Raw genomic sequence first — 25,538 nt, forward strand, 5'->3', positions numbered from 1 at the left:
AGCCTCCTGTTACCAGGAGCTACAAGGAGGAGCCTACTGATCTTTATCTTTGAGAGCCAGAAATCAAAGTGCAGAGTGATCCATCACTAGAGGGTTTTCCTATTTCTCCTGCAAGCTTCAACATTAACATAGTCTCACGTGCCACCTGTTTATATTTACTGGAAAGTGAAACAGTTATTGGCATTCAAATAATGAATTCTCTTAGGGACAGGGTCTGGATAGTATTCTGACTCCTTGTCAGGAAAGGGAGCCTATGTTTTGCGCTGTCCTTTTATCATTTGAAGCTTTGGGGCCTTGTATAGGTTAACTGCTGTCAGGGGCTCTTCAAGGAAATTTTCCAAAGTACTTATATAATCTGTGCTTTTTCATGTGCAATTCTTCCCCACTGCCTACACTGCAGAGAAGAAAACATCAGATAAATATACCGGGGACGGCGGTCCTCTGAGAGAGGGGAAAACGCTACCTCTTCTTTCAGTTGGTGGCCTATCCACCAAACTCTATACTATAGCGAAAATGCAATTCCAGTCAGCAGTGAGACACAGATGCATTTTGATCTTATAATGTCATTCCTTGAATAAACAGGAACAGTCATTCACAGTCAAAAAACAACTGCAGCTATACGAATCTATGCACTGGTTATACAACTCCCAAAGAATTGGTGCTTAGTAATAAAAGGCACAGAGGGGTGCCTGGGTGGCTCAGTCGGTTGGGGGTCTGACTTCGGCTCAGGTCATGATCTCGTGGTCCGTGAGTTTGAGCCCCGCGTTGGGCTCTGTGCTGACAGCTCAGAGCCTGGAGCTTGTTTCCCATTCTGTGTCTCCCTCTTTCTCTGACCCTCCCCAGTTCATGCTCTGTCTCTCTCTGTCTCAAAAATAAATAAATGTTAAAAAAAATTAAAAAAAGCAAAAGATGAAGGAGATAATGTTGTACAGAATAAATTAAAAAAAAAATAAAATAAAAAAATAAAAGGCACAGAATTAGTTGAGTAACAGAAGAGCCCAGAACATGGGAGACGGAGGAGAAGAATCCTTGTGAGAGGCATTGAGAATCATAAACCTTTTTTTAAATGTTTATTTATTTGTGTGTGTATGTGTGTGTGTGTGTGTGTGTGAGAGAGAGAGAGAGAGAGAGAGAGAGAGAGAGAGAGAGAGAATCTCAAGCAGACTCTGCATGGTCAGCATGGAGCCCAACTGTGAACTGTGAGATCATGATCTGAGCTGAAACCAAGAGTTGGATGCTTAACCAACTGAGCCACCCAGGCGCCCCAACTTACTATTTTTTTTAGTGTTTGTTTATTTATGAGAGGCTGAGCAAGCAGGGGAGGGGCAGAGAGAGAGGGAAACAAAGAACCTCAAGCAGGCTCTGTGCTGTCAGCACAGAGGCACACACGGGGCTCGAACTCAGGAACCATGAGATCATGACCTGAGCCGAAATCGAGAGGTGGACACTTAACTGACTGAGTCACCAAGGCCCCCTGCGAATCATAAACCTTAAGATTATATTTACATTATTTAAGCAGTTGGGTGTTTCCTTTTTCAAAGACCTAACTGCAGTTTTCAACACGTCAGGAAAATAGTTTTTCTCAAGGCAGGAAAAAAATTATGAAATAAACTAAAGCTCTTTCTTGCTTTTTGTTGTTCAATTAACTATTCTTATTTGATATTTATTGCCCATTTATTTTCCAGTTATAATTTCTTGTCGTCTTCGCAAATTGTCTCTGTGTCATAGTGTAGTGGAGATCAGTTGTTTTGTTTATGATTGTATTTACATGATTCTGAAACAGCGACATGTGTTCATTACATAAATTCAAACTATACCAGAAGTTAAAAATAAAATGTAGAGCCATATGAAAATCTACAACTCAGCAGTAACTTCTCTCGGTCTGGATAATCACTTTTATCAGATATGTCTCCATGTATGTATACCAACATACACGTGTAGTTTTAAAATTTAATACGAATGTGATCATACGCAACATGTTGTTTTGTAACCTTTTATTTCTCCCTCTTGGACACATATCACGGACATCTTTTCATGTCAGTAATTACAGAATTATGTCATCATTTAAAATGGTTGTGCTGTTTCCAACTGCATATGGGTTCCGTGATGTATTTACTCATTCTCTATGGATGATTTTTTTTTTTCACTATTTTGAAACATACTTGTGCATAAATCTTTTTAAACGTACAGGTTAGTATCTTACGATAAAGTCTTGAACATAGGATTCCTGGGTCAAATGTCATGGGTAATTGATGATGATACACATGACCAACCATCCTTCTGGAAAAGCTGAAGCAATTTTCATTACTACTAGCAGTGCATGAATGTGCCCATTTCCCTAATCTCACAGATACAAGGTTTAAAAAATTTATATATTTTTTGTCAATATGCTAGATCAAAAATACGTTGATTTCATTTGTATTAGGTGATAACAAATGCCTTTTCATGTTTATTAAGAATTTGTACATATTTTGCTTTTTTTTTTTTTTCTGAATTGCTTTTTGCCTGTTTTTCTATTAGATTGTTTGTCTTTCTTTTCTGGAAGCATTCCCCCATCCCATTTTGTGAGTTCTCTGTATGATGAGGATATGAAACTCTATATTTCATATGGATTGTAAATATTTTTCTTAGTTTTTCTTTTATGTTTAATTCCCTTTATAGTGTTTTTTTTTTAGTTTTTTGCATCAGAAAGTTTTTAAAAATTTTTTATAATGGTAGTTGTAATTTTTTTATAACTTGAAACTCTATTTTTATTATATAGAATATAAGACTTAGAAAGTTCAAACATTATGTAAATACTTTGCATTTACTTTGGTTCTGTTATCTCAGTATTACTTTATACACTTGTGAACAGGAACATAAAACTAATGAATTTACTATTTCTTCTCCATTACAGATGTATTTTTCTCTGAGTCTAGATTAATGCTAAAGACTCAAAATTAACTAATTTGAGAGAATGTTACTTAAAATTTAAAAATTAAAAATGTGAAAAAAATGATCTCATTTATCCATATATGAAAATCAATAGAGCAAGTTATGATTTGCAGTGACATTTTACATGTTTAGTTTGACTTGTGTCTCAGAACCACCTTGTGATTTGGGTACCATTGTATCTTCTTATATGTGAAAAACTGAGGCTCTGGGGAAATAACACAATATCATTTTCTTTTCTTTCTTAAAAAAATTTTTTTAATGTTTATTTTTGACAGAGAGAGACAGAGCACAAGCAGGGGAGGGGCAGAGAAAGAGGGAGACACAGAATCTGAAGCAGGCTCCAGGCTCTGAGCTGACAGCATAGAGCTCCACGCGGGGCTCGAACTCATGAACCGCGAGATCATGACCTGAGCCAAAATTGGACACTCGACTGACTGAGCCACCCAGGCGCACCATAAAATCATTTTATGACATAAAATCACAGAACTAAGAAATAGATGACCTGACAGGATTTGAATTCAGGTCTTCTGAATGCAAATTGTGTATTGTTCTTGTTTAATTCTCCTCCATCCTAATTTTAATTTTTCACTATAATAAATATGAAAAGGAGGTGCTGAATGTCTAGCTTGAGTGATCCTCTATAGATAAGTACATATGACATGAAGATACGGTCACCGTATCTACAGAAGGGATCTGACAACCAAAGGTGTGATGCAGTATGAGTAGTTAGTAGAAGAATACATTGCATAGTAATTCTGGTTTTGGAAATTTTCGCCAAAGAAACCATTGTGATTCGGGTACCGTTATGTCTGCTTATGTGCCACACTGCATAGCTGCTGAGAGCCTACACCACATCGCTGATGAATTCCCCCATGGAGCTAATTACTTGGAGAGAGGAAGGAGGCAAAGATGAGCATCCCCCATGGAATTTGCTCTTGCACTACACAGCCCCACCTCAATCGACCAAAGTATCAAAACTGAGCTTTTCCCAAAGAGGCCATATCATCTCTGACATTAATTGAGGGGCATCATATTAACAAAATCAGGATCTGGTGGAAGGAACGCTCTGAAAAGATGCCAGATTCCACATAGCAGACTACAGAGGAGAAACGTAATCCTTCTGCCTGTTACCCGAGGATGCTTGTGCTTATCAAGGATGTACGTCTCGATGCTGACTTAATCTTTGTCAAAGAGTTCCTGGTCATCTCTGCCTTCCTGCCATATCCTTCTCTCTGATGACACCCCAGGAAGTGGGTACCCGTTTCTCAAAACATCCCCCAAACTCAACCTCCTCAGTGAGTTGCTTCAGATTCCTGAAGGGAATGTTAGCACAACAGGATTTCCACCTGATCATCTATCAGCTCTTTCTCCTTTGTTTTTTTTCCCACCGGGAATTCCCACGGTTCCCTTTCCCAGCTATATCAACTGCGGGGTAGTTCTCCTTAAAGCACTTTCTGAGAGAAAAATTCATAACCATTTCTGCTCCGGAATATAAGAATTCTCTTAGGGCAGAGAAGGAGCAAGCAAGGGGTGGTGTGTTTGGTGCATAATACAAATGAACACTTTGTTTTTTGCTTTTATGATAATTTAGGGCTGCTAAGCAGGGGTCGGTGTGGCTTTCGGAAAGGGGCACCTGTGGCTACCTTTTCCCGTGTCTGGGTCCTACCCAGTGTCCATATATCATTTTCTTTTATTTACTGCAGGTTCCTTCCTCTGCCTATTTGTGAGTACATCTCACAATGGGCCTTTAAAAGCTTGTTATTTAGTTGTGAATACCCAAGAGGTGACTTCTTTCCTGAAGAATCATGGTGCTTGAGATGAAGAGGAGTACTCTTGAGACCAGGGTTGCCAGATTTAGCAAATAAAACTACAGGCTTAAATTTGAATTTCAGATAAACAACAGAGATTTTCTTTATTATAAGTACATCCCCAATACTGCATCCTTTATTTCTGAGACACACTTATACCATGTGCAATAGCTTACTAAAATGACTAAAATATTCTATTAAAAATTATTCCTCATTGACCTGAAATTCAAATTTAACTAGGTGTCTTGTATTTTATCTGGAAATTCTATCTGAGATCAATTTTCATACTCTACAGAGACCAGAACTGGGCTAGGTCAGAGTAAGCAGCACATTTTTTAAGTTTCCCAATTAGTGGAGGGGTAGAGTGGTAGTCTTTCCCCACTAAAAATGGCGTAGGAAGGGCTATGAGTTCAAATGTGCACATCCCTCAGGACTGACCCACTCTGCCACCTCAGAATCAGGGTGGATACGATATATCTGTTTGATAGTGCTTTATACATCATTACTTGAAGCTACTCCTGGCTTCTTTGGGAGGCAGGCATTTTAATTAATCGCTCTTCTTTTGTACTTCCTCCCCGAGGTGATTTTTCAAAATCTTTAACTATAAATCTAATCAGCAAATTCCTGGGTCTATTTAAATATTGACATTTAAAATTTTTTGAGGACGGCAGTAAACATTAATGAGATAGAGGAAAATGAAATATAATTGCTGTTGGAGTCCATAAAAAAATTCTCCTAAGTGTTAAACCGAAACACATTTTCTTCAGAGCATGATGTTTCTAAGCTATGTTTGAAGGTCCAACCATGGTTTAGTGTAACTAGTATAGAGTTCAAATGAGTCATATGAAAAAAAAAAAAGAAAAAAAAGAAACTCAAGTTCTGAATGTCAAACTGGAATTCTAATAGACTCTAACACTAACTTAATTATAAGCCTAGAATATTAAGGCCAACAATCTTTAAACAATTGGATAAACTCTTTGATTAAGGAAGCCTATCGCCATATATCACAGCTGTACTGTCATCCACTGGCTTTAACTTCTTAGAAATGAGAATTGAGGTCCCGCTCCACCCCAATTGTTCTCATTTTAAAGAATGGTATGGTTTGGACTTAAGGTGGGGGGGAAAGGGGCTCTGTCATAGCTTTGTTACCACTCCCCTCAAAATTCTGTGACAGAGTGGTAGATTAAAAATGGCCAGTCTTTGCTCTTTTTCACATTGAAAAGTGAATACTTTCCTTCTCCTTGAATCTGGATTGGCCTCCGTGACTTGCTCAATCAGTAGAATGCAGCATAAGTGACATGCTGGGAGTATTGAGACAATTTTGTACTTAAAAAAAAATTTTTTTTTAATGTTTATTTTTGAGAGAGGGAGAGACAGAGCATGAGCAGGGGAGGGGCAGAGAGAGAGAGGGAGACACAGAATTCAAAGCAGGCTCCAGGCTCTGAGCTGTCAGCACAGAGCCTGACCTGGGACTCGAACTTGTGAACCAAGAGATCATGACCTGAGCCAAAGTCAGCCGCTTAACCAACTGAGCCACCCAGGTGTCCTGAGACAATTTTATAAGAAGCTTTTTGACTTTCACCCAGGCCTCTTGAAGTACTCTCTGTCTAGGAGCCCTGAGTTACTATGTAATTGCTTGAGACCACATAGCTGGAGAGGCCATGTGCAGGTCCTCTGGTAACTGTTCCAATAGAGTTCATACTTCTAGTCATCTCCATCAAGGCACACATGTGAGTGAAGCCATCTTGGGCCTCCAGACCAGCCTCCCCCACCCACTGAGTATTACCAACAGACTTCATATTGATGCCTCCAGGAATAGAACAGCCCAGCCAAGCCTGGCTGGAGTTCTTGACCCCTGAAATCACGATATAATAAGATGGTTGTTATTTTAAGCCACTAAGTTTTGGAGTAGTTCATTAAGCAGCAATAGATAGATAACCAGGACAAATAGTGACATATTGATCTTTACACTTAGAATGAGGTGGAAGAAAAAAAGGGCTGATGGGAAAAGGGGTTGGAGTGGAACGGAAGGAGATCACAAATGCCTCGGACACAAATGAAAGATGGGTTAGGGATTTAGAAGACTTTACAGCAGGTTAAAAAAAATCAGAGTCACAAATTTTTATCAGGCTACTACTATGATTGGCCCGACTTCTTAGGGATTCAGAGGGAAAAGAGCAGTAAAGTCTTGCATCATGCAGATGCTGTGAACAGTAATGAATAAACATGACAAATAAAAATGCTTCGAATAAGAGCTGAAAATGCTAAATACGTAAGGAGCAATCTTTGCACCTACTGAAAATCGTTCATCAGATGATTTCAAATTGGAGGTGTCTCAGGAGAAACGAACTTTGAAAACACAAACAGATTTTTATTTTTTGTACTTTTATTGAAAAGGTACATTTAAAAAAATACACAGACATTTTACCATTTACAGATTGCAGATATAGATGCTCTAAAAGAGTTCACTCTATTTTGTTGTTTTATGATGCCTCTTGCCCCTGATACCACAAACATTCCAGTCTTGTTGATATCAGTTTAGAAAGGGGGGGCATGGGAGCGAGACCTGCAACATATTCAGTGAACAGAAAGACAAATTGTTCAATTATAAATTTTTTTTATCTTCTGTACATTATTGCATTAGGGAGCCACAAAATTATGTAGCATCGTTAACAAATGAAAACAGGTTAAAAATGAAGAAGATAATTACGTAGAAATACATGGATTCATTGTCTCCTTGCAGAATGCACAAGAGGTGCAAGAATGTGCAATTGAGGAAGCTCTTTTTCTGGTTGTATACATTTGCTTAGCAACTCAAACTCGTGAGGAAGCTACAAAATAAGTTAAACAAAAATAGCAAACAGTAATTATAGCTATGTTATATGGCTTTCTAGTTCTTTTCAATATCACCAAATGAAACGTGAAATAAAGAAAATACATTATCTTTTGTTCTCTTAGAGAGAATTCAAGCTACTTTGCTTCCTAACATTTACACAGCGACTAAAAAAATGTTGAATTCAGACAAGAGATACAGATCTAGTACTACACAGGATACAACAGTACTTGGGTCTAAAACAGTACACAATCCCTGTCAACAATAGTACACCATGAAGGAAAACGTTGTGATCCGTTGGTGAGATGGGATCCACAAGCAAGCACTTGTGTTCATCTATTTTTGTTCCACACTAGAATGTGCTCAGTTGGATTCCAGAGTTATTTACAGACGTGGGAGGAAGACCCTAGTTTTCAAGTCTGTCAGGAAAAGATTCCTTATCGTTTCTAAGCCAGATCACACCCATGGGAAAATAGTCAGAGGATGGTATATAGATATAGATATATATTTTTTTCTGACCAATACATTTGCAAGAAACCAAATATCTCAGATACACAAATCGAGGTCGGCAAGGGGTGGGGGGGGGGGGGGTGGAGGGGGTGGAGAACAGGGGGACAAAGCCTGTGCTGCTCAGATCCCTAATTTCGGGAGCGGTCCCTAAAAGCACTCTGGAGCCTAGTGATTTCTTAGTCTTTGGAGTCGGGGCCGGGGTGGCGCGCCGCAGGGCGGGCGGGCGGCGGTCAGTAGGGCGCGAACAGGATGGAGGCGGGCGTGGCGCGGATGGGCCCGTGGCCCGGCCGCAGCAGGGCGGGAGGTATGGCCGGCGCCTGGAACAGCGACGCCGACGGCCGGGGTGGCAGCGACAGCGCCGACGACACCGCCGCCGCCGCCGCCAGGGGCGACGACAGGAAGGCCGGGGCCAAAGGCTTCATCATGTCTTTCTGGAATGCAAGTTTTGCCTAGCGGAGGGAGAAAACCAGGGACGGGGTGGGGATAGTGTGTTGGGTGAGCGACACGGACGTTGAGAAGTCACATTATAAAAATCTTTACTCTCGGAAGTCAAGAAATTAGGTTCACAAAGCTGGTTGCAAAGGCTCTGGATGTACCTTTACTTTGATCTGTTTCCATTTCAGCTCTTTTTGGGGGGCCTTTGCCCCTGGGCCCCGAGGACACGGAGGACACCGGAGGGCCTCTCTGAGTAGATACTAAAGCTATTTTATGCTGCTTCTCACAAAGAACAAGCAAACATACCCAGAAAAGGTTTCCTGCTTAAATAATGGAGCTCAATTTAAAATTCTGACTTGTCCTAAACCACAGTGCAGCCTTGAGAGGGTTGTTTTGTTTTGTTTTTGAGAATATGCGTGACCTTTCACTTCTCTTTGAAGAGCCGCACAGGGTGAGCTAACTGGGGTTCAAGACATGAGGGACTCATTAAAAGTCATGAAAACAGTCAGTTTACACCCCTCTCTCTGGCCACTTAAAGGGTGATCCCTGAAAAACTGCAACCGACTCAAATTTCTGTCGTTGGAAATGATTGTAAGTGCACCAGAAACGTTCTCTATTTAAAGGAACCCCAAGGTGGAACCTTCCTATAAAGTCAGAAATCAATCCTTAATTTCTCTCTTTTGCAATCAGGAGAAATCCTTAATTTCTCTCTTTTGCACACTGGATTTGTTTAAAGCAGGTAACACCTGCTTGCAGCATCAGATGGAGACTTTGCAGAAGCTGGGAGCATCGCCTCCAGCTGGCCAATCCGGTTTCAACCTCAAATGGAATGCCACACTGGGCTAAGTCCCAGGGAGATTATGAAAGCCGTCCATCTGGGTATTTATATGACATCTATTGCTGGCGCCCCTGGGTATTTTTGCAAAGAAAGTGAAAACAACACATATTGAGAGCAGGTAGGACAGGCTGAATACCAGCATGCCTGCTAGACAAGGAAAGAGAGTAATATAAACACTCACTTTAATTTCTGGAGGCAGGGGCACGTGGGGGTGGAGAGGGGAGATGGAGGAGGGAGAAGAGGGAGAGCCCTCTAGAAAGGGAGAAGGCATTAAATGGAGTTTTGTTTTAGGAAAGCAAGCCCTCTTCCCAGGTACAGCACATTCCAGGATTCCTCAGGCATTACTTGTTTTTGTTCCTGAGACTTTATTTTTCTTTATAAGCTAAAGAAGGCAGCCTTTTGGAAAAGGTTCCTGGTAATGAGTAAGGGATTAGCTTCTAAAGAGGTTCAGTTTCTCTTCTGTAAAGAAGCTTCCTTCAAGGTGCCTTACAGCAGGGACTAAGCAGTTCATCCTAAAACTTCTGTCTGTGAGGGCTATTTAAATTCAAAACCTTTCAGGACCAATTAGTCGCTAGACCCTCCTAAACCACAGTCCCTGCCCAAGCCAGCAAGGCAAACCCACAAAACAGGTGAGCAGGTGAGTTGAACTTACTGCTAAAATGCTCGGGCTCCGCTGGAGTTTGTTGTAAGGGCTGTATTTCGGCTTCAGTGGCTTCCCTGCAACTCGATCCTTATGCCTTCGGCTAGAAATGTGCTGAAAAAAGTTTGATGCATTAGCTGAATCTAAATGTGAGCTTTATTCCACATAAAATATAACTCCTAGATAGAGATAGCTGGTCACTCCATTCCCGGTTCTAAGTCCACAGTTCCAAGGTGGTTTGAATAAGATCACTGTGCTCTTGAAATTAAGACTTGCTCCCTACTCAATTTTTTTTAATGTTTATTTTTGATAGAGATTGAGAGCACAAGCAGGGGAGTTTCAAAGAGAGAGGGAGACAGGGGATCTGTGGGCTCTGTGCTGGCAGTAGACAGTCCGATGTGGGGCTCAAATTCAAGAATCATGAGATCATGACCTGAGCCAAAGTTGGACGTTTAACCAACTGAGCCACCCAGGTGCCCTCCCTGCACCCCACCCCCCCAATTGTAATGCCTCTATTCCTTTCCTTTCTCTGTAGTACTTACCCTGCTTTGCCTGTTGTTACTGCCATGACTAATGAATCCGTCTCCATAAACAGATTTTGGGTCTTTGAAAGACAGGCTGAACATCTTGCCTTCCAGAAGTTCCTGCTTGACTACAAGCTCCAGATGACTGCTGTGCTTATCTGTCCCTAACACCTATCCTGGATCTGACTTACAGTAAAAGTACCCACTTTTGTGTGTACGTAAGTATTTGGTGCTTTTTCTTTCGCTAGCATCTGCATGTTGTATCTTGTGTGCCTCATATAAAGGTTAGTAAATTTATCTGTGAGCATAGTGAGAACCATTACATAGATTAGATACAAAATCAAGTGGTGACCCAAACAACAGTGGATACTAATTAATTCAGGATACATTACCTGTTTGAGTTGAATTTCTGAATTAACATGAACATCACAGATTTCACAATGAAATGTCTTATTTTGTAGTCCTGACCCCTTACTGCCATTCTGCATCTTTAATCTTGATCCAGGTCTAGGATAGGACTTAATTGGACCAGCCCCATTACGAGCTTCCACCATGGTCTTGTGTTTAGATCCTAAAACAGAAAGAGACATATGGTAAATAGCTATTGAAGAACAGAATACATCTATGAACAGCTCTTTGTTTTCTTACCCTTGAGAAGTTTATCTTCAGGATGAATTTCTCATTGCTTTTTTAAAAAAAATAATCATTTTAATGCTGATTACAAACACTTTTTATTTATTATAAACAATAATGCTGCTTATTGGACACATTTTCATTGTAAAAAATGGCAAAACATGAGTCCATTAGAAGGAAAATATGGAAAATATACAGAAGCATAAAGAAAATAAAGATTCTATGTTTTCACCACTCAGAGATTACCACTGTTATCATTTTAGTTAAAAAAAAATTTTTTTAACATTTTACTTATTTTTGAGAGACAGAGACAGAGTGCAAGCAGGAGGGAGGGACAGAAAGAGGGAGACAGAATCTGAGCAGGCTCCAGGCTCTGAGCTGTCAGCACAGAGCCTGACGCGGGTCTTGAACCCACTAACCGTGAGATCATGACCTGAGCTGAAGTCGGACACTTAACCGACTGAGCCACCCAGGTGCCCTTCAGTTTAGTTTTTTCTTCAGGTTTTGTTTTGCTTGTATATTAAAGGTATATATTTTTTTCAAAATTGGGGTCATACTAGTTAAATATCCTGAAAATTTCACATAGCAAATCATATACTTTTTAAAATAATTACATTAAAAAAATTTTTTTAACGTTTATTTATTATTGAGAGACAGAGAGAGACAGAGCGTGAGCATGGGAGGGTCAAAGAGAGGGGGAGACACAGAATCTGAAGCAGGCTCCAGGCTCCAAGCTAGAGCCTGACACAGGGCTCAAACTTACAAGCCACAAGATCATGACGTGAGCCGAAGTCGGACGCTCAACTGACTGAGCCATCCAGGCGCCCCATAAAGTAATTACATTTTAATGACTGAGTAATATATACTCTCATATTGGGTTCCTATAGTTTATTCGACATTTCCCTACTGAGGGACTTTTAAATTGTTTCCCCCTTTTTTCCCTAAGTGTGTTGCAGTGAACATTGTGCATAGATATTTATCTTCATCTCTGTCACTTCATCATAATGAGTTTTGGGAAATATTAGATGCTTTTGAGAAAATAAAGAACAGAATAAGTTTTATCTTCAACTTGCTTTAAGCTTTTGCCTGCTGTTTCCAAAGTTATCATATCATACTTTTCTTAAAATCAGTCTTTTGAATCAAAAAAGCGGAGAAGACGTTGAACAAACCCAACGTTTGAACAACAAAAGATACGGTATTCTGAAGGGAAAGGTTGGTTTTGTTACAAACATTATTTAAATTCAAATGATAGCTGCTAACCTGTGTTGTGTGCCTCTAGCTGTGACAGGGAGTTCACAGCCACTTTGCATAGTGAACAATACAGTAATTTTTTGGCTTTTTCTTCTTCTGATTCAGGAACGGTACAGGTACCGGGAGCTCCATTCGTGCTCTTTGAGGGAGAAGTGGCTGCTCCAGGTGGCAGGGGTGTTGTGCCTGATTTGAGGAGAAATGAGCCACCTTCAGAGCTTGATGGCTGACTGGAACTGTTGACTTTTAACTTCCCTTTATCTTCTAAGAGAGACACAGAAAGATCGTATTAAAGCTTCGTACATGGTATAAACACAGACAAATTAATGAAAAAGGAATTAAAACTAGAAATTTGATTGTTAGGTGTAGTTTTAATCTCCAGATTGAAAAATAGCTCTATGCCATCAATTTCCAATATCAGCTCACCCCAAGAATATGATGACTTGTGAAACATGACTTTTTTCTCCCACTGGCAGCAGGTAACTTTCTGATAGCCTTCGGTTGTAAATTATGCTCCAAAGAGGTCTTTAATATACAGGAAAACCAACTACCTTCCAATACGGTTACATGATATGATGGTAACATGAAATAAGTCATTAGTCAATGGTAGTTTCATTTGACTATTCATGCTTTAATTAGGACATAAATATAAAGCTAAAACTCAATTTTTATACCAAGTTAAAATTTTAACATTGGGGTGTTGGGGTATAGGTGAGGGAAGACATATGGTTAATTTTGGTTATGATTAGTTAAGTTTTTGCTGCTCTTCGAATGGCAAAGTGATTTATCTAAAATACAAGATGCAAAGATTTCATTCATTGTACTTAATACTGCCAGTCTAAATTATAAGATTTTTCTTTTAAGTAAATTCTACCCCCAACGTGGGGCTCAAACTCATGACCCTGAGATCAAGAGTTGCATGCTCCTGAGTCAGCCAGCCATCCCTAAGTCATAAATTCTAAGTAATGACATTAACCAGAAGCACAATAATGAGGATTAGCCAAATCATTTACAGACATCTTGGCATTTTGATCATGTAGCTACTAAATGCTTACAATTCTCAAGGCCCATGGTGCAAGCTATAAGAAGGATCAGAGTGACTTTAACAGAATCTAACTCGTCGGGGTTCATTTGCTATTCAACACAGGTTCTATTCAGTGGCCCCTTTGGGAAAGAAACTGGAACTTCATCGGCAACAGCCCAATCCATCACACATGTAAGCTGAGTAGAGCCGGTGCTTTTAGAAAATGTTTATAGATACGCTGATAAACTCGTATTAAGAGAAGAAGGAAATGAAAACTAACACTTACTTGTTAATTGCCTTAGCTAACTTGGAACTGTGTACCATGGGCCTGGATCACCAAGAGGGAAGGAGTGAGTAGGGGAACAGCAACCTGATAGTGTGTGTCTGTTCTGCATATGGGGCAAAGCCAGCACTTACATATACACCAAAAATACCAGCAGATCATATTTCTATGTGTTTGATTTAGGTATCAACAGTTCATTCCCATCCTTTTCCTGCATTGGATCCATCTGGGTCAAGACTAGCAGATTCTATAGCTGAATTCCAGATCTGGATGGTGTTTGGAATAAGTGAATGCTCAGATCTCTTTTTATCCTTGGGTTTCACAATCTATATATTCCTTTCCAGCAAGTTTATTAAGACTTCAGGATGCCATAAAGTATGATGGAAAAGATCTTAGACTTTTACTAAACAGACCTCCACAGTATGAGAGAAGGGACTAAAATCAATCTTCCTAAATGGTAATACTAAGTAAATTAGATTGAAGATTATTTCTGGCTTAGAATTCCCTCACCTATAAGGATCCCTTAGATTGATTTTCCAATTTTATAGAATTCACAAAGCAGTGAAATAATTCAGTAATCTTAACATTTGCTCCTATGGAATTACTCTGTTTCTTGTGATGGAAACTTAAATTATTGCATGGTAAAATCTTTTCATATAAATTTGACCTAAGGAATCTGACCTGTTTTAGTCATTTACTCATTCTCTCTCTTATTCATATTTATTTTATTGTCCCTTATATTGGTCTCCCTCATATGTTCTTACAGTTTTATAGAACGGTACAACTTACAAAGTGCTATCACTTACATTATCTTATTATCTCTCATAACAAACTTGTGAAATAGGTAGGGCTGAAAATAATTAGTCCTATCTTGTTTTTTTAATTTTTTAAAGTTTATTTATTTATTTTGAGAGAGAGAGAGGAAGAGAGAGAAATCTCAAGCAGGAGCTTGATCCCACAAACTGTGAGATCATAACCTGAGCCTAAAACAAGACACGGACACTTAACAAAGTGAGTCACCCAGGCATCCCAGTCATTCCTATCTTAAAGATGAGAAAACTAAGGCTCATCAAAATTGAATAATGTCCCACAGATTGGTAGGTGGCATAAATGAGCATGATGTTTTCTCTAACTATTCACTGGCTAGTGTATTAATCTTCCTGCACAGAGGGTGGACTTCATATGGCATTAACATTATAAAAGGCATATAATGGTCACTGGAGATGTGATAAAGTCTTGCTTTGTTTAGTTTTAAGGCATATTTGCCTTAAATGAAAATATCTATCCTCTTCAACAAATTAGTCAGGTTACATTGAGAATATGGACAAAATTATTTTTTTCCTCTTTATTCCTATTTCTTTAAGAAAAATTAAACAGATTTCCTTTCTGTATCTCCTTTTCAGAAGAGGTCATTTATTCATTAACAAATGAATATTAGCAAAATGCTAATTACTGACAATGTGCTAGACACTGAAGAGAATAGTAAATAAAGTAGGTATAGACTTTAAGAAAATTAAAGGTTAGCAGGGGAAATGAGATAGTCATTCAGAGATCTCTAATTTATGAGAGCTTGGAGCAGGAAGTGATTTCTTCTGGTTAGGAAGAAAGAGACATTCTTCATAAAGGAAGTGATATTTTGGCCAGATTTTGCAGGTGAGATTTAGATAAGAATAGAATAAGGTGAGAAAGAGTAGGAAGTGAATGCTTACAGGTGGAAACATAAGGAAATGCTTAGGTGTTGGAAAACTTGGGGTTTGCTTGAATACCTACTAGTTCAGCATAGATGATGGCAACAGGTGTAATGAGAGATATTATAAAGGTGAATTGAATCAGAAGGTAGAGAATATCTTAAAACTAGTAAAATGGATGCCAAGGGAGGCCATTTTCCTTTAAAAATATTAAGACATATGGTATATTTAACATTTACATAAATTATGTTTTAGGTTTTTTTTTAAATTTTTTTTCAACGTTTTTTATTTATTTTTGGGACAGAGAGAGACAGAGCATGAACGGGGGAGGGGCAGAGAGAGAGGGAGACACAGAATCGGAAACAGGCTCCAGGCTCTGAGCCATCAGCCCAGAGCCTGACACGGGGCTCGAACTCCCGGACCGCGAGATCGTGACCTGGCTGAAGTCGAACGCTTAACCGACTGCGCCACCCAGGCGCCCCAATTATGTTTTAGTTTTTATCCTCTAGGTAGGCCAGAGTCTTAATCTTTGTGAATAGTAGGTATCAATTTTGCTTTGACAATGTGTAAATGGTTCCATCATATTGAGGAAATTCTGCCATTGGATTGAGACTAGCTAGTTAATGAAATAGATCCTAAAACCACTAAGCAATACTAGATTTAAATTCTGGCATTCTTTCTGGATGTGTAAATTTATAAGCTTTGAAGCCTAATTTTATTATTTCTCATTTTGTTTTATATTTTTATCAAAATCCATTATATTATTAATTCTTTATTTATTCTATATATTATTCTTTCCTTATTGGCATTTTTAAAGCCTCCTTATTTTGTGTATTTGGAAGTTTAATTAATGTATTGTTTACTTCTGTTTCTTTTAATAAAGATGCATGTCATCTGGAACTTCTGGTTAATATGAATTCTATTTTCAAGTATTCCCTCACCTAATGTTAATTAGCAGGTTCTTCTGACTGTCTTCATTATTTTCTGATTACTTAAACGCCTTTTTAAGGTTTCATCCTACAGGACTGGGAAGCAAAATTTGCTTAGCTACATCAGAATTACCCTTTGTAACAGATGTCTGTAATTTATGCATCCAAGTGAATTTAATTCTTCAAAGTGGCGATCCACATTGATTCCCTTATTTTCCAAAGTTCTAAGCATTTTGAAAACCTCTCATTTTGGAACTGTTTTCATATCTACTTGATAAACCATATGAAGGAAATCAGTCTTCACTATTTATTTATCATAGTTATTTTTTACAACAAAACTTTACTCAGGTTAACCCACCTATTCCTCAAACTTAGCACTATATTCCTGAAACACAGGCTCAGGGGACTAATAAGCTAACACAGATGATGAAAAGAACATGGGAATTCTTTATTTTTAAGTTTATTTTTATTTATTTGGAGAGAGAGAGAGAGAGCAAGCAGGGGAGGGACAGAGAGGGAGACAGAATCCTGAGCTAACAGCACAGAGCTAACAGCACAGAGCCTGCTGCGGGGCTGTAACTTACCAATTGCAATATCATGACCTAAGCCTAAATCAAGAGTTGGATGCTTAACTGACTGAGTCACCCAGGTGCCTCAGTACATGTGAACATCTAAAAGCAGTTTTCAGAAACTAATCCTGTTGGTAACAAGAAGACTCATGTCCATATATAGGTCTTAATTTAAAAACAATCAAAATAGTATTCTAACTACATTATAGATCAATATATATATATATATTTTGCAATGTAACTTTGGAAGCTATAATCCAATTTTTATGAGTCTGCTTACAAGGTTTAATCTTCAGCCTAATATTATTAATATAAGTTTTTTCTAACCAGGTTTCAATGGTTTAATAATAGATACATGATTTACACAATAAATGTATGCTCAATGTAGAAAATAAAGTCAGACAAAAAAAAAAAAGAAAAGAAAAATCACCCATGATTCCATCATCTATAATAAGTCAGCAAAGTTTTCTGTAAACATATTAAGCTTCGTGGGCCATATTATTGCAGCTACTAAGCTTTGCTATGATAGCAGGAAAGCAGCCACCAGTATGGCTGTGATCTAACAAAACTTTATTTACAAAAGTAGGCGAGCACACTAGATTTAGCTCTCAGGTAGTAGTCTGCCAACACTTGACCTAGATTATTAAAATGATACCTGTTACTTCACAATTTACACAATACTACATGTGAATAGGTGGAAACATGCTGTAACTCACATTTTTCAAATGGCAATAAATCAAGAATATCTTTCCATGTCAGTAAATGTAGAATTGGATCATGATTTATAACAAATGATATTTACCTATATGGATGTACTATAATTTATCTAAATAATCTTTTGTTATTTGGGTTACTTCTGGTTTGCACTCTTACAATGTTAAAAAGATACTGAATGGGAGTTTGGTTGCCTCAGAATGAAGGACATGACCCTAACTGAAAGCAGTTCGCATCAAATATCTCAGCATCTTAGAGAAAGTCCCCAAGAGACCCCCAGACACATACTTGTAGCATTTATAAGAAGCAGTAAAACTTATCCTGCTACCAACATCCTATCATGCACTTCCCTAGACTATGTAAGTATTGGAGGACTCACTGGCATCATGAGCTTCTGTCCTGGTTAGATGTTTCTGAATCTAGTCAAAGTGGTAAAGCCAGAAGTGCATGTAAGAAGAGACACTGGCATCTCATTTTCTAGTCTAGCAACTTCTGACCTTAGTGATCCACCCCTCTTCCCAGGTGAAGTAGGGGATAGGAAGGTTGGGGCAGACGAGCTGGAGCTGAAGGACCTGTAATCTCACTTTGGCATGTCAAGGTTGGATGAGTTTTCTTAGGGTCGATAGGGCATCTTGAAAGGTGGTCAGGCTCGAGCTCTGTTATTGGTACCTGACACAAGAAAGCTGATCACTACGATGCTGGCAGTTAAGAGGCTGAGGAGTGGAGCTCTGGTGTTAGGAGCTGAGGAAGGACTGAAAGACCCACACGAAGACCTTACACATGGTCCTCGAGAGAGAGAGACAGGGCATCTGGACACCTGCCATGCAGAGGGCATCAATGATTGTCGTTAAGCACAAAAACATTGGCCCTTCTTTTATCTTCATTTATCTTCTCTAATGCCTTCTCCTATCCCTAACAATTGGAACGGGCAAGAACTAGAAATTGTAGGTTGGGGAAGAAGAGAAGAACACACTATGGCCTTTCCCATGGTCCAACCTGAGCCAGGAAGAAGGAAGTGTTCAGCTGGATAAAGAGCCTAAAGTTTCAATAAGACGAGACTTTCTGATATCTGGTAATATTTCTGAGGAATGAGAAAGGGATATTCAATAGAGTATACTGGCAATCATATTTGCACTCCACTGAATTCATATATTCAGTAAATCAGTTTTATAAATAGTACTGCGTATAGACATCTCTGCATACTTGCCCAATAATTTCCTTAGGACCTAAACCCTGAAGAGGACTTACTGGCACAAAGAGCATGTTTTAACTTGTAATGCACGTTGCCAAACTGCACCCCAGAATGGTTGCACAAACTAATGCTCTTAGAGCTCTCTGTCTGTAAGAGGGTGCCAGCTTCCCTGTACCTTTAACCAGCCTAATTATCCACTGCCTTTGCCAATCTGACAGATAAAATACAGTACCTCATTGTTAACTTGATTTTCATTTTTTTTTTATATAAGGGGGTTGGATATCTTTTCATTAGATTAATAATGATTTGTGTTTCAAAGTAATTTAAAAAAATTCTTAATTCTGAAAGGGAACAAACTCTTGAACTAAATACATTTTTGAGAGTTAAAAAATTTTACCCTTAGTAAGAAGTAAACTTTACCATACCCTTAGTAAGAAGTAAACTTTACCATAATAACAAGCTTTCTCTTACACACAACTAGTAATGTTGTTTGGAGCATGGTTCTTAGAAGCTGAATTCAGAGGCTCAATACTATTTAGGGAAGTTTACTTTTATGTAAAGCAAAAAATTAGCCTAATGATTGCTCCGGGCAGTTATATCTGACAGTGAGAGTAGTAGTAACAATAGTAATCCCAAATCAATAGCTGACACTATTTCAATACTCACTGTAGCCCAAGCACTGTATTAAGAACTTACATTCATTATCTCATTTATTTTTCACATATACTAACATGGTAGATAATGTTCCTATCTGTACCATTTAATTTCCTTTTTTGCTTATATACTTATGTCACTTATATACTATAAGGTACATAAAATTTAATGAATTTCTTCATATGTATACATTTGTTGAAACAGAAGATGTATGGGAAATATAAGATACAAGATACTGATCTAAGATATACAGATGTTTCCACCATCCTAGAAATCTCCCTTGAACTCCCAATCAGTTGGTGTTTGCACTCCCTCCAAAGGTAACCACCATTCTCATTTCTATCGACTTAGATCAGGTTTGCCTATTTTTGAACTTCGTAAGAGTGTAATCACACAATATGTATTCTTTTGTGTTTGGCTTCTTTCACTCAACATTATGTGTATCAGATTCATCCATGTTGTACATAGAAGTTTGTTTTTTTTGAATTGCTGGAGAGTATTCCATTGTATGACTGTGCCACCATTTATTTATTTTAGTATTGATAAACATTTGGAATATTTTTAGTTTTTGGTTATTCTTATATATGTTTTTGATAGACATAAATACTCATTTATGTCATATATATATATATATATATATATATATATATATATATGGGAATAGAATTGCTGGGCCATTAGATGGATAGATCTAATTTATCTGCCTATCTATCTATCTATCTATCTATCATCTATCTATCAGGTACCTATCTCTATCAATATATATCTAGCTTTCATAGATTCTGAAATGGTTTTCCCAAATGGTTGTACTGATTTATATTCCTACCAGCAATGCATGAGAATTCCAGTTGTTCTGCATCATCCCTAACACATGGTATCAGTATTGTGTATTATTAGTCCTTTTGGTTGTAGCCATTCAGGTGGAGGTGTAGTGGTGTCTTATTGAATAGGTTTTCATTCATATTTCCCTACTGACTAATGGAACTGAACACCTTTGCCTATTTTTATTGGTTGATTACATACCTTCTTTGGTGAAGTGCTTGGTCAAATCCTGTGCTCATTTCCCCCCCCCCAACTTGAGAAAAGTGCTCAGGAAACCAAGGACACAACTTTAACAGAATTATTCTTTGTACTTTCTGAGGTCACCAAAGTATACTGCTTGTCACTTCTTTGTACAATTACATTTTCCTTTTTATACTTCATATTTCACTAGAAGGAACTAGCAACAGAGGCATGCAGTGAAAGGACTGTGGGTCATATGCTTTCCTATATTCACAAGCACTTTGTCCAGCATCTCATTATTATTGCAAAAAACAAAGCAATGCCCACATTACTGCTTAACACTCATTAAACCAAGTTAGCTCACTTTGATAAGGAATTCTGAAATCGTTCTCCTCTGTTTTATCTTCCCATTTTCTGAATAATGAGAAATTGATGGGTGTCAGCCACAGTACGTACTTTCTTACTAGTATGCAGTCTTGAGAGAGATGAGGCTAAAAAGCCAACAGGGCTCTGTATCAGACCAAAAAAAGCCCAAAACCCCAAATCAAATAATATTGCAAATCTGTAGGTTTGTTGATTGGTGTAACTGTAGAATTCTTCCTAACTCCTTGCTTCATTTGTCCTCTCCTTATCTACACGTTTGACACAGTAAAAGTGACGGAAGCCACCAACTGATGACAGATATTTTAAAGCTCAAAGTGGAGTTCATTAAGATAGTTAATGGATTCTGGAGGGGAGGGGGTAGAAAAGGCAGCAGCACACAAACTACAAGATGAACAAGCCAGTTTGGTACCTTGGAGTTCTTTGTTAAACAGAATGCAATAAAAGATGGACAGATGCTAGCACATCACTCTATTGGTGGATGCACAAAGAAAGGGATATTCATTTGTAGTATAGCAGGACTGCACTAAAAGAGCACGAAGGAAAGACCAACCCTGCAGATAACAATCAGATACAGCAGTCACTCTACCTCCTTTTGTTTTATTAGATGTTTTCCTGGAATGTATGTGCAAAAAGACCTTGAACTATTTGAATGCACTATTTAAAAGATTTTTTTTTTGAAACAGAGTTCTTTTGGCAATGCAATAATCCCATACCCTTATTTTAAAATTCTATGATCTTATGGATTAGATTTGCTTAAATTAGAAACATCTATAGTGAAAAGTTATGTACCTGAAGAACAGGTCAATAAATCAGACAAATGGGAAAAAAGTGATTCTATTAAAGGGAAGAAACACAGTCAGTCAGCTTCCCCATGGAAAATGTATCCTTCTTAAGTTCCCTACTGATATCACCAACCTCTTATTAGCAAATGTCTGGTCTCCCATTTTGTAGAGAAATGGGGAAGCTGAATGAGTTTGTCCCTGATGTTACATTTTCTTCTGTCTGCACCTATTTTCTTTACATCTCTGAGGAAGAGTTATATACTTCCATCTGTCTATCTTTTACATTTCTTCTCTCTTTCCTATAGTTTTGGCTACTTTCTTTGTACTGGGTTCTTTCTGTTTACAAAATGCTGAAAACTCCATGTTCCAACAGTCATTCCCTAACTTGGTTCATTGCTGGAGTGTTCCACTATCTTCCCTCTGGTGCAGGACTTAAGTGGTCATAGGATGTGGTTCTTCCATTTCCTTTCTTCCTGTTTATCCTTACCTTCCTGCAAAACCCATGGTGTCTCTCCAGTCTTCTCGTGTATTGGGTACAAGTCCCTTCCTGAAATGCTTTTCCCCCTTGATGCCCACAAACACTGGCCTTGCCTGGTTCTCTAAGCTTACTCTAGGTCCCCTTCACCAGCTCCTGTTCTTTTGCCTGCCCCTAAGTGTTGGCATGCCTCAAGATTGCACTCATGTCCTCTTTTGGGTGTTATATGATCTAATTCATTCCAATAACCCCTTCTAGCACATTGACATAGATTCCTAAATCCATAGGTGAAATCTCTACATTCCTCACAGGTTCAAGATGTTTTGCCCCTAATAGTCTGTGGGACATCTATTTTTAGATGTTTCATGCATATTTCAAATTCAACATGCCTGGTACTGAATGAATGATATGTTCCACATAAGGGCCCTTCCAAGCAGTCCCCATTTTAATCAATGACATTACTAGTTGTATGTCAGGCCTGTCATCAATAACTCTTGAATTCTTCCTTCTCTTAGCTTCTATGTGTAATAAATGGCCTAAGTTTATTGATATTATCTTCTAAATATTTCTTCTATCAGCCTTATCCAGCAGACATTGACTCAGCATCTACTGTGTGCCACTGCTTCATTTTAGGCCCTCAATATTCACTGTGGATTACTATAAAATTTCTTTCTAGATCATACTACCTCTAGTCCCCAGCCCATCTCCTCTCTTTTCCCCTTCCGTATGTTCTCATAATCCTCTTCATATAATTATATGTTGACCTTGCATTAACTGTCATTTCTTCACAATTAAAATTATTACCAGGATAGAGAGATTCTTGAGTCCTACAACAATGCCCTAATTCATCTGTGTGCCCAGTGTACAGAAAGCCATTGGTGGGCAATAATATGATGAAATAAGGAATGTTAAATTCATGCAGTGCCTTTTAGCTTCACAAATAAAAACAGTAGAAATTCACTGTTAATGGCCAAATCATAACCAGTGAAATAAACATAGATAGAACAGATATTTCCACTACTGATTATATAAAATACTTGTATCATTGTTGCTGAAGATATATATATGCAATCAATATTTAAGGTCATTTGAGGTTGAAACAATTCTCTTAAGAATACATCCTTGAGATGTACTAGGACAGAGTCATAACAACAAGTACATGTGCCAGGTCAAATTTTTTGATTTGATAAAATGAACAAATCTATAGATTTTATTATCTCCTTTATTAGGAATCCTACATAAACCTGCATATAAATAATAAGCATGAAGCACATGTGAAAACAAATTATCATCAAAGTATAGCCCATCCTCTTTGCAACTAAACTGATACCCTGTCACCATGGCAAGGTTTCAGTCATAGCAACACTATGGTTCTTATGTTGGGAGACTCATGAGATGGTTGTAGCTCAACAACCCACTTTGGCAATGTGGTAAGCAGTCATTAACCAATAACATCACAGTATATTCATTTGAGTTATCAACAATTACATGATTGATATATTTAAGCAATAATATTCGTTCAGAAATTTCAAGTACTATGACTTATGCCATTATCTAATTTTCCCCACCCTTTTAGATAATAGATATCCATTACTGAAGGTGTCATTTTGCAGACTTTGTGTCTTACTGAAGATACCATTCATGGCCAACCCAGATCCCCAAGGCACATAACGTTTATGACAGGTGGCTGGAGATTGACCCAGTACTTTTGGAGTCCTCTAGTCACCTATTTAGCTCCTTCCAACTAGACTGCTCATTTAGATTTGATCTGATTCCAGGTGTCCTCAAGCATCGCCCACCATAGAACAGTATAGGCTGGTTTATGTCACAACACCTACTAGGCTAGCTGACTTGCTTTATTAGTCACAGGACTTCTTGTTGGAAAATGTCTGATCTCAATCCCTCACTTGAGGGTGAGCTGCTCAACCACCTTTGGAAACAGAAAGAGTTCTTTATATGGCTTATGCCATTTTGCAGATGTGGAAAACAAAATAGAGTACTTATATGACAAGCTCAGAGACACAAAAAACCAAGAATAGACATGGAAGTTAAAGCTAGTTTTTAAAATTCTCAGGGCACTCAAATATTATACATTGGGTCAAGCTGATCCTGATGGAGCCTTTTACATCTAATGCTACATTACCATGCCTCCAGCTAAATCCCTGAAACACTGCCTCTTCAAGCACAGTTGATCACTGTGAAGCTTGCTAATTCCTAATTAACTATGTTTACGTGTGATTTACAAATCTTGGCCTTTACACTAATCCTGGAAGCAGGGAAAATTGTCTATGAATTAAAGTGACTCTTCACAGAATCATTATCTGTATGTCCTTACGTTAACAACAACAACAACAACAAAAAGCTTATTTATTTTAAGTAACTTAGGATCCATGAAAGTTAGGTGGCCAATTTTGTAAGTCCAAAATAGGTCCTGTGCTGTAATTTTCTGCCAGACTACAATCCTGAGTTAGGATATCCTGGTCTTCCCGTTTGAAAGCCCATGTCAGTTTGATTCTGGTCATTGGGCTATACCACTCAGTGAGTCTGTGGCCCAGTGAAATGATAGTCATTGCCCAGCTCTGCACGACAATTGCCCTGTTGTCCTTCATGCCACTTGGCTGGGGAGCAGAAGCTACCAGTCTAACATTCAGATAAAACAGTGGCCCCTCCAAATATCTCCTTGTTAAAAGCTGGCAGCCTACATACACTCTGTATCAATGAGCTGGCACTGATATTAGTGAACATGTCATTCTCCTAAGGGAGCACAAAAGAGGGCTGGTTTGCTGGAGTTTGAATCTAATGAACAGCTTTCTCCTATTTTGTGTAGTTTTCTAGGCATTTGACTTGTACAATAGAGAAATCATATTTCAAATTTTCCACGTTGAAAAATTGCCCCTTTTCCGATTTGTCACTGAGAGATGTGAAACAGTTATTTCTGAGGCAGCTTTATTATGGAAAACAGAATAAGTAACTCCTGTCACTCAAATCAAGTCCCCAGGGAGTAGGTCCAATAATGATTCAAAAGCCAGGAATAAGATTAAAAACTAATTTTCTAGGTGGAATGAGGAGCAGGTTCTTTTTCTTCTAAATGAATGGCCCTTTACAGAGGAAACATCGATTCACAAGGTATAAGGAAAAACATTTGAATTCTGCTCCTCCCACGTCTTTCCTTCTAGATGCAGAGATTAGGTGTTAGCTTTGAAACTCTAGGTAGAGTGGTGTGCACACTGACAATGGAAAGGTCAGCTTGAGAGGGACTGAGGAAACTGAGTCTTTCTTCATCTAAAAAATTGTATCTTTATTTAATAGAGAAAATACAAAAAAAAAATTACTTTCTTCAAACAAGCTCATCGCCTTAGGCTGCTCCATGGAGATAGGTACAGGCTGTCACTGTTCACGGACCTACCTGGGTACTGCCTGTCCTAAGGAGACTGCAGAC

General features: G+C 38.4%; 1 protein-coding gene across 10 annotated transcripts in view; it reads right to left on the minus strand.

Annotated features, from left to right (window-relative positions):
• Positions 1-7,106: 7,106 nt before the first annotated feature.
• ZNF385B (zinc finger protein 385B) overlaps positions 7,107-25,538 on the minus strand; it is a 406,146-nt gene continuing 387,714 nt past the window's right edge. For 9 of the 10 annotated variants that reach the window (XM_023259514.2, XM_045034079.1, XM_045034080.1 and 6 more), the window contains 4 exons: positions 12,416-12,667; positions 10,915-11,093; positions 10,011-10,112; positions 7,107-8,534 (listed from right to left, as the gene is read on the minus strand). In XM_023259514.2, the coding sequence (XP_023115282.1) occupies positions 8,316-8,534; positions 10,011-10,112; positions 10,915-11,093; positions 12,416-12,667 (752 nt within the window). In that variant the 3' untranslated portion in view covers positions 7,107-8,315. The remainder of the gene's footprint in view (positions 8,535-10,010; positions 10,113-10,914; positions 11,094-12,415; positions 12,668-25,538) is intronic. The other variant, XM_045034081.1, reaches the window with a different exon arrangement.

This window comes from Felis catus, chromosome C1 (assembly GCF_018350175.1).
Source record: "Felis catus isolate Fca126 chromosome C1, F.catus_Fca126_mat1.0, whole genome shotgun sequence".
NCBI lineage: Eukaryota > Metazoa > Chordata > Mammalia > Carnivora > Felidae > Felis > Felis catus.